Source organism: Suncus etruscus, chromosome 7 (assembly GCF_024139225.1).
Source record: "Suncus etruscus isolate mSunEtr1 chromosome 7, mSunEtr1.pri.cur, whole genome shotgun sequence".
Lineage (NCBI taxonomy): Eukaryota > Metazoa > Chordata > Mammalia > Eulipotyphla > Soricidae > Suncus > Suncus etruscus.
The window spans coordinates 56,686,644-56,696,535 of record NC_064854.1 but is presented as its reverse complement, the minus strand read 5'-3'; the positions used below and the strand labels follow the sequence as shown (position 1 = coordinate 56,696,535).

The 9,892-nt window shown below is 45.7% G+C and overlaps 1 protein-coding gene across 1 annotated transcript in view; it reads right to left on the bottom strand.

Moving 5' to 3' along the window:
* ASTN1 (astrotactin 1) overlaps positions 1 to 9,892 on the bottom strand; it is a 185,348-nt gene that overhangs the window by 24,452 nt on the left and 151,004 nt on the right. The window contains exons 13-16 of the mRNA XM_049776415.1: positions 9,279 to 9,473; positions 7,842 to 7,969; positions 4,208 to 4,312; positions 2,222 to 2,410 (exon numbers count right to left, since the gene is read on the bottom strand). Of these exons, the coding sequence (XP_049632372.1) occupies positions 2,222 to 2,410; positions 4,208 to 4,312; positions 7,842 to 7,969; positions 9,279 to 9,473 (617 nt within the window). The remainder of the gene's footprint in view (positions 1 to 2,221; positions 2,411 to 4,207; positions 4,313 to 7,841; positions 7,970 to 9,278; positions 9,474 to 9,892) is intronic.

The following is a 9,892-nucleotide window of genomic DNA, read 5'->3' as shown; positions in this document are numbered from 1 at the left end:
ATCTCAGCTAGGCTGAGCTGCTGACTAGGACCATGGTCAACCACCAAGATAATTAGGTGGTGGCAGGTGAGATCTGTGAACCCTTGTTTTGGGGGTTGATGCTGAGAACAGAGCTTCTGCGGAAACTGTAATATGAAGAGAGAGTGGGATGGGGAGAGGGCCTAGACCCTTGAGGGGGTCAGAGAGCTACTCTGAGCCACAAAGACCTATGAGAGGCAACAAACTGTCTAGTCAGCCAAATCAAGCAAATGTGGCTCAGACAGAACAGCCTCCAGTGCCATTGGACAGTGATCGAGAGGGCAGCTCAGGGCCCACAGGCAGAGCATGTCTCTCAGGGCTCAGCCTGAAACTTTCTAGCACTAAGGCATACAGAGGAGAAGGGGCTGCTTCCAGGAGACCAGCCTTGAGAAGATCTGGCTAATCCTTCCATATGAGCCAGTACAGTGGGGTCTGCATTTTGATTCTGTCCTGATACAGGCCAAGAGAACGCAGCCAACGGGCACTAGTCTTCTCTTTTTGCCTATGCAACCCTCTTTTCATATCCCTCTAGAATTACATAAAGACAGAGCCTGAGTGAGCTCCAAAGTCATCTCTGAGGCTGGCATTGTGGAGTAAACAGGAGTCAGAGTAGAAGCCAGAGTGATAGCACCAGGGATGGCATTTGTTTTGCACACTACTAACCTGGGTTTGACCCCCAGTATCCCAGAGGGTCCCCCAAGCACCTCCAGGAGTAATTTCTAGAGCCAGAAGTAAGCCCTGAGCATCACCAGATGTGGCTCAAAAACCCAAACCCAAACCAAACAAACAAAAAGGGGTCAGAGCAAGTGTAGAAAGTGCCTATAGCCAATCAAGACAAGTTTTTTCTGAAGGAAAATATAAAACCCGCAGCTCTAAGCAGATGGTCCCAGATTTATCAGGTCTACCATCCCCTTTCCCCCCCAAAAAAAAATCACTCAGCAGCATCCCCTAGAAACCAACCCTCTTTAAATAAACAGGGATGGTCCCTTGTACCCACACATACTGAGATGACTAGAGTCCCATGTGGCTCTTGCCAGGCCTCAATCCTGAGAAATATTCTCATCCACTTGGAGGAATGTGGGTCTGGAGCAAGACACAACAGCAATGGCAGAACCCAGAGGGTGCCCTTTGTATTCCTGGAAAAGCAATGACAGCAGAGGTCTCTGTCCCCCACCCACCAACTCTGGCTCAGAAAGGCTGAGCATGACCAATTTTGGGAGCTTTCCTGGGGTCTAATTTCATCTCTTGCCCTTTTGCAGTTCATACAAGAAAGTCCTCAAGCAAACTCCAGGAGTTTTGGCCCGAAATAGAAATTCTCTGAATTTCTATACATTCAAGAAACAGGGTTTGTTGGCGGGAATACAAATGACCATGTTTCTTCTTGTACCGAAAGGGGATTGCAGAAAGTCTGAAAAACACCCCCAAAGTTTTTTGCTTCCCTAACTGGATGCTAGTTACATTTGCCACCAAGACCACATGTGGACTAAGCTTTGCACATTAAACATTAAACATTTGGGCCACAGAACTTCTATCAGAGGCAGAAAGCACCAGGAAGAGCTAATATATAGCAGAGGCTGGGGTTGACTGTTTTGTTAGAATAAAAAGGTGCCATCCAAGTGAGCTGGAGTTTTTGGCATTAAGAAGTAGGGAAAAGGGAACTGGAGTGATAGCACAGTGGGAAAGGCATTTACCTTGCATGTGGCTAACCCAGGTTCATTCCCCAGCATTCCACAGAGTCCCCTGAGCCTGCCAGAAGTAATTTCTGAGTGCAAGAGGCAGGAGTAACTCCTGAGCGCTGCTGGGTGTGGCCCAAAAACAAACCAAAAAGAAGTGTGGAGAAGGTGGCATTCCCATTTGCCCCCCTATTTCATAGGCATCACCTATTTCCCCTCTTGCTTTGGGAAAAGAACACAGAGTAGGCAGTTTAAAGAAAAATAAAATCAGCAAAGCATTGATTTGCAAACTCCAGTTGGGTATAAAAGACAGAAAACCCCAAATCAACCTCTTTCTGGTCATCACCACAGTCCCTACCCTTCCAACACCCCCCCCCCCCAAATCTGGAGATTTGGTTTTAGCTGCAGCTCCTTGGCGATGCTATAGGTGAGCCCTGAGCACGGGGACCACCAGCTGATTCATCCCCTCACTTCCGGTGCCAGGAGCTAAGCTGGCATCGGGACAGAGTGCCCATCCCGGCACCACTCACCTTTGCTGATATCCTCGTACTCCAGCCACAGACGCCGCTGGACCTGCTTGTTGGGGTACCAGATGGAGCAGGACTCCTCGAAGCCGTAGATGGCTTCCTGGATGTAGTGGTTGCCAAACTGGTCCAGGAGGGCAACGAAGTCCGCCCGCGAGGTAGCCCCATCCAGGGAGTGGAGGGCATTGGTGAGCGCTTTTGGAGAAGCAGCATTCAGTGCGAAGACAGAGGAATCAGAGGACCTCATCTGCCTCAAATGTGCCAGAGCTTAGCACCCCGAGATGATACTGAAGAGCTAGCTAAACAATCTCCCTATCCCCAAGAGGCCTATCTCAGTGAGTCCAGTTGAAATTCAGTTGCTAATCTCAGCTGCTAACACCGTTTTCCTTTAGCCCATTTGTTCTGTTCAAGTTAAAGCCAAACATAACCTAAATTCCACTTTCTTCTGTTGCAGTCCCTATGGGTTTGCTTATTTGTTGGTCTGTTTCTTTGGGGGGGCCACACCTGGTGACACTCAGTAATTACTACTGGCTCTGCTCTCAGAAATTACTCCTGGCAGTTTTGGGGACCATATAGGCTGCCGGGGATTGAACCTAGGTTGGCAGTGGCAAGGCAAAAGCCCTACCCACTGTGCTGTCATTCTGGCCTTTACTGTGGTATTTTGATGATTTCATTTCCAAACCCAAGTCATGGCATGAGATCAATTTAGTGAGCTCAACCCAAAAGAGAAATGATTACCCGCAGGGGTTTGTCCGAGGGAGCACCAAGCTAGAAACTTCTGTAGATGTACAGGTCTGGGCAATATATGAAGTGTGTTGTAGCCTTAAGGGGTGATCCTAGAGAATTGCAGAATGTCACCCCCAAGGGAGAGACTTGTCCAAAAACAATGTGTGGAATGGTAGTTAGAACTCCTAACAGATAGCTTCTTTTCTTCCAGAGCACAAAGCAAAGGATGTAGATGGCTGAGGGAGAGAAAGAAGCTTCTGGAACCTGCACTCTTCAGAGCTAAGTCATCTGGAAACTGCTTTTCTCCAGGAAAGAAAATGTGAGGTGTTGGAAAGAACTGGTGGCCAAGTCTCCAAAATCAGAGCCTTAGTTTTTGTAGTCCCTCTTCCCCCCTCTCCCTCACCCTGTTCCTTGTTTGTTTTGGCTGGATGGAGATAGTCCCTGCAATGTTCAGAGTCATCGCTTATCTCTGTGCTCTGAGAAACCTCCTGAATAAAACCTGTGTCCCCAAGCCCAGACTTTGGCCTTTGCAACCCCAAGTCAGTGACTCTGAATTCAGGCAACTTTCTAGAACTTTTTGTGTCATCAGGGAAGGTAAGGGAGCCTGGGCCAGGCTTGCAAACCCCAGTCCTAGATTCATAAAGTCGGGCCACCAGTGACTGTGCATAGCCTGTGGCTTTAGAGCCACTTAGTATTAACCCGTTATAGGGCATAGCAGGAAACTGTGTGTGTGGGGAGGTGCTCACAGCTGTGTGTTCCTGAAGTTGAGAACCAATCATTTTTTTCTGATGTGTTTTTGCACCACTAAAAATTGCTTGGGAATCTTAGTTTTGCATTTTTCCTCTGCCTCCTTTCTATGTCTTGCTCTCTTGTCTTTATCCTCGTCATTCAACCCTCAAAAATTAGGCTGCTCACATCTCCAAAAGCTGGTTCTGTCCTTGAACAGACAGCTGGTTTGGTCTATTCTTACCACCCAGGTGACAAGTCCAGGACAAATTGCCAACAAGGGGTTTCTCTTTGGTGGTTCCTACTTTGTCCTTTCACTGACTTCTAGACCCATGAGTCCCAAAGAATACCTGTTTTTCCTTCTCCATGTCCCAAAGGACCCAGCTCAGCCCTCACTCAGACCTTTCATGTGAGGTGCAAAGAAATTAGCCAGTTAATAAATAGTTAGTGCCAGGCGTGGTTAGGGACCAGACACAATTGCCCAGGCCCTAATAGGATCCCCAGTGCAGGTGATGGGGTGCACAGGCTTGCAGTACTCACCCTGAGACACGGCCACCTGGTTGAGCTTGATGTGGTACATCACGGACCGAACCTTCCAGTGCTGCATAACGGGGTACCCAGATACCTCACTGAAGTTTACCATCCCTGGGCACAGAGGGGAGGCATTAAGTTACCCTCCCATGCTCTCACCCGAACTGATGTGGCATGAGAGTTTCCAGCATGGTCATAATAAGACTCATTTGTGCCAAACACAGCCACGTGTTTAGTACCAAGTCCCAGGAACCTGGCTTCCCTGAGCTGCATTGTATACAATGAGGAGCAAGCAGCCCAGACAAGGGGTTGGGACAGAGGCCAGAATATAAATTCTAGATGTGTCTACGACAGGCCTGGCTTCTAAACCATTCTCCCCTAATAACAGCTTAAGAAATGTCTATGCAACTTGAGGCTTACTGTAACATGCTGGAGTTTTTACCCTACTTAATAGCTGCAGTAAATGGAATCAGCTCACAACCTGATAGCATTGATTTTTCTGGCCCATTAAACTGATTTGTGTTCGTATTTAAGTTTTAATTACTTGGAGGCAGATAACAATTATTTCTTCTTTATCAGGAGGAATGGGGTCTACATGGCCAAGTTATGAAGGGGTAGGGATAGAACTAGGGTCTGTCTACAGTATCATCTGGGTACCAGAAAGGGTGCTGAGTCCCCCTTCTACCAATTGGAGAACTGAGTCCCTGAGAAGCCAGGTCATTTGCCCAAGGCTTCACTCCAAAACTACATTCTCTGCCAGATTCACAAATGGACTGTTTCTCTTAAACACCTTGGAAAAAAGTGAGTCAGTCCCCTCTTTGAATTCTAGCACACATTATAAATATAAAATGCCTTTATAGAAAAGAAATAAAGTAATTAGGTCAAGGAAATAAAAAAAAATTACCCAGGCTAAGTTTAGAAAACTGATTTAGCTTCATCCTGATGCTGTGTTGGCTGTTTGTATTTGTTATGGAAAATCAGACATAATGGCAATACATAGTAAAGATAAGCTGAGAGGTGACAGATAGAAGGTTGTAAATAGCATTGGTACTAATATATACATAGTGATAACTCCTGCCATTTCAACCCAAGCTTGCTGTAGGCAAAACCAACTAATCCTCCAACTGGATGAAGAGTGGGTGGGATTAATTAGCTGCTTGTCAACTGGCATCCGTGTCACTGAGTAATCGTCAGATTTCTATTTCTGTGTGAATCATATGAGGAGAATGATTGGTGAGGCCAAAAGGGAAAAGGTCAAGAGAGGTGCTTAGTGTGAATCAATTGCTCACATTTTTAGAACAGGCATTCGAAGATCAGTTCCCTGAAACTAAGGAAAGAAAATCTTTCTATTACTTTATTTCTTTCAGTTATTTGCCTTCTAGGGCATTAAGTGTTGGGATTATGATCATTCTCATTCACAAGTGTCTAGCCCCCACGTGCCTTTTAAAAGCAGAACAATGAAATTCTCATTGTACAAGTTAAAACTAAAGAGAACTCCTTGGAACATAAAACCTGTGAGATTTGGAGAATGAATGTACCTGAGCATAATGCTGGCACGCTTTGGACAACTGGTCTGCCTTGCATGCGTTCCCTAGATCTGACTGTTCATTAGCATATTGATATTGAAAAAAAAGAATATGAATAAATAAATAGCAAGGTCAATATATGAGGATTTTGTAATATGTTATATGTAACATATTTATTAGACATTCCTTTTAAATGAGTAGCAGGAAAAGAAGTAGGCAGTTAGTTAATCTGGGGCCCGGAGTTCTAAAAGCGCCCCAGAGAGCCTAGGATGAGCTGGTCACTACAGTCTGAAATAGCTCACTCTGGCCACCTGGCAAGGGACCTTTGAGTTCTCTCTGATCTCATCAGTCAAGGCAGAGGCTTAGCTGCTTCCTTTTCAATTCTGCAAGTCCCACCAGCTATGTGACTTTGGCTGAGGTAACGTGTTTGTTTCGGTTTTCACCTTAGAGAAGCGGAGATAGTGGGATTTATCAAACCTCCTCTGTACCTACTGATTGTCTATAACTAAACTGTCATGGGTCATGGACAAAAAGAAGCTGTGAATATCAAACTGCATCAGGAAAGATAAAACACACCCACACACACAGTTTCCAGACCTTTGCTGTCCTCCTCTTTCCCCTAGCCCCTCAGCATATAAACCTGGTATTATTTCTTTGGTGCTTCAGTTACCCACTTCTAGCTTAAAACAGCAGAGGAAAAACTATATATAAAGTGAACATGGTTGTTGGGGGAGCAGAGAAGGCTGACAGTTCCCACATTCTCAGTGGATGAGTCTAACACCAGAGCCCCCACTGAAAAGTGGCTGAGCCACGGCTCCCTCAGGACTTTCATGCCACTGCCCAGCCAAGGAGCTACACAGTACTGTGGATGTGGAGAAATGTGTGATACTGTGCCCACTCACAGAGAATGTGGCCTTGGGTTTGAAGAAAGGGAAAGTAGAACAGATCCTTTCTCTAGCTTGTTCAGGAGCCCTCTTCAGTGTACTTGTTATCAAGCTTGAGCATTTTATTTTGTTATTTTGTTGTGATGTGGGGGACATACTTTTGGATGAAATGCCCCTGACTGCTATGAACAAAATTGGCTTTGATTTGTCCAGAAAGGCTTTTCCTCCTACCTATGTCTGAAGAAGAAATGACTAAGTAGACCAATAAGGGTGGGTTAGTGAAAGAAGGGAAGAAGGAAAGAAGTAAGGAAGAGGGCCCAGAGAGATAGCACAGCGGCGTTTGCCTTGCAAGCAGCCGATCCAGGACCAAAGGTGGTTGGTTCGAATCCTGGTGTCCCATATGGTCACTTGTGCCTGCCAGGAGCTATTTCTGAGCAGACAGCCAGGAGTAACCCCTGAGCAATGCCAGGTGTGGCCCCAAAAAAACAAAAGAAGTAAGGAAGAGAAGGAAGGGAGAGAAGAGGGAGGGAAGGAAGAAGGAAGAGGAAGAGAGGGAGAGGGGAAAAGGAAGGAAAAAAGGAAGGAAGAAAGGGAAGGAAGAAAAGGAAGAAAGGAAGGAGGGAGGGAGGGAAATAAGGAAAGCAGAAAGGAAGAAAGGAAGGAAGGAGGGAAGAAAGGAAGGAGGGAGGGAGGGAAGAAGGAAAGTAGGAAGGAAGGAGGGAGGGAGGGAGAGAGGAAGGAAGGAAGAAAGGAAGGAAGGAAGGAAGGAAGGAAGGAAGGAAGGAAGGAAGGAAGGAAGGAAGGAAGGAAGGAAAAAAAGATCTTTAAATTCTGTTTGGAGCATCATCAATAGCAGGATGTGTCTTGCCTTTACCATCATCCATTCTTTAGAGAAAGAGGGAAAAGAAAAAGATAGAAAAGCATAAAATCCCTGGGGGCGGGAAGAGAAAAAGATGAGATGAGGAGAAGGAGGAAGAGGAGGAGACAGAGAAGGAAGAGAAGAAGGAGGAGGAGAATATGTCCCTGTAGCAGATAGGAAAAGATCCCAGTGGTACCTGTGCAAGGGATGAGACAATAATATTCATGATGTCACTGACATAGAACTACCCTGGGCTTAGAGTTTGGACCCAGCAGTGAAGGTCCAACCAGGTGGAAGTCATGAGTCTTGAAATATAAATTCTGGCTGGAATAGGGGATAATTGGGGCTGCTGCATGTAAGTGGGGCTCACTCACCTGTCAGGAAGTCAGGATCTGGGGTGGGCTCAGAGATTTCCTCTAGACACTGATTCTCTAGGGGGACTGTGGCCACCACAAGACCATCAGGTAGTTGTTGGTCTAATCCACGAGCAAAGTTGTTTTGTCTGGAAAATAGAAGAATCTTTACTGGGGCCGGGCGGTGGCGCTGGAGGTAAGGTGCCTGCCTTGCCTGCGCTAGCCTAGGACGGACCGCGGTTCGATCCCCCGGCGTCCCATATGGGCCCCCAAGAAGCCAGGAGCAACTTCTGAGCGCATAGCCAGGAGTAACCCCTGAGCGTCACAGGGTGTGGCCCAAAAAAAAAAAAACCAAAAAAAAAAAAAAAGAAGAATCTTTACTTTTTTATTTTGGTTGGGTTTTCAGGCCACACCCCTGGTGATCCCCTACACTCCAAGCCAAGCATCCAATACTACTTTTTAAATGGGGGCTGGAGTGATAACTTGGTGGGGTAAGTGTTTGCATTGCACACACCAATCTGGGTTTGATCCCCGGCATCCCATATGGTTCTCCAAGCTGCTAGGAATAAGCCCTAAATACAGAGCCAAGAGTAATCCCTAAGCACTGTTAAGTATAGCCAAATAAACAAACAAACAATAACAACAAAATGAAACAAAATTTAAGTGATATAATATTTAAAAAACTACTAGTTAATACTGAAAGTCTCTGTATGTTGATAACTTCATTTAAAAATAGCAAACCCATTCCATTTTAACAGGTTCTAGAAATGACATTATCTTTGGTGTTCTGATTTTATTTATTTATTTATTTATTTATTTATTTATTTATTTATTTATTTATTTATTTATTTATTTATTTAGGCTTGGGGCCACATCCGGCAATGCTCAGGGCTGATTCCTGACTCTGTGCTCTGAGATCACTCTTGGTAGGCTTGGGAGGCCATATGGTGGTTGAATCTAGGACTGCTGTGTGCAAGGCAAGTGCTCTGTCATTGTCTATCTCTCCATCTCCCATTGTCTGACTAATCAGAGAGCTCACTTCTGGCCTCTGCATTCACCACAGAATGATGGCCAGTTTGGCCAGAAATAAATGGCTACACCCTCATAGCTGGAAAAAGCAGGGCCTCAAATATCCCCCAAAAGGATCCCTAATCCTTGGCCCATGTCTTCGAGCTTCTGGTCTAGAAAAACTCCCTCCATGAGACTTCCACTTGGAGGTCATTTGGGGGTGATTTGCACAAAATAATCTTACAATATTTGGTCCTTCCCTGGATAAGCCCTTTCCTATGTTATCTTGGGCTCCATAAGGAAGTATGTGGGTTTGGAGATACTTTAGGGCTCATCTGAGACTAAACATTCAAGAAAGTTCCTCAGGAAGCACTTCTAACAACAACTCAGAGTGAACATATGTGTGTGTGTGTGTATTTGTGTGTGTGTGTGTGTGTGTCTGAGCCTCACCTGAACGTTCCTTTGAGCACCTGTCCAGCAGCTACTTCCTTGGAGTGATTGTTGTATCCAAAGAACATCTCTCCAAAGAGTGTCTGGTTCATGGGTAGCTCCCTGCTCTCCCCACAGTCCCCTCCTTCTGGACAGGTCTCTGTGATGAGTTGACAGGAGCGTCCATCCACGCCCAGCTTGTAATCCTCAATGCACCTAGCACAGTGGGGGAAAACTTAGGATAGGATAAGTGTTCAGTGGAGATGAGGGCCAGGAAGACCAGTCTATGGTAGGAAGCTTTTCTTCAAAGAGCAGTGAAGTGTGGTTAGGGTAGTGAAGGGAGCACTGTGACAATGGAGTTGGGAATGATAACTCTGGATAAGAACTGGAAGTTGAAAGGAGGGAAAGAGATAGGCATGATACCTCGTCAGTAACAATATTGCAAACCACAGTGTCTCAAAGGAAAGAGAGGGACGGGGTAGGAGAGAGAGATGTCTGCCATAGAGGCAGACAGGGGGGAGGGTAACTGGGGACATTGGGGGGTAGGAAATATAAAAGGGGGAAGGGTATTGGGTATTGTATAAGTGAAATTCAAACATGAACATCTTTGTAACAGTATTTCACAATGATTCAAT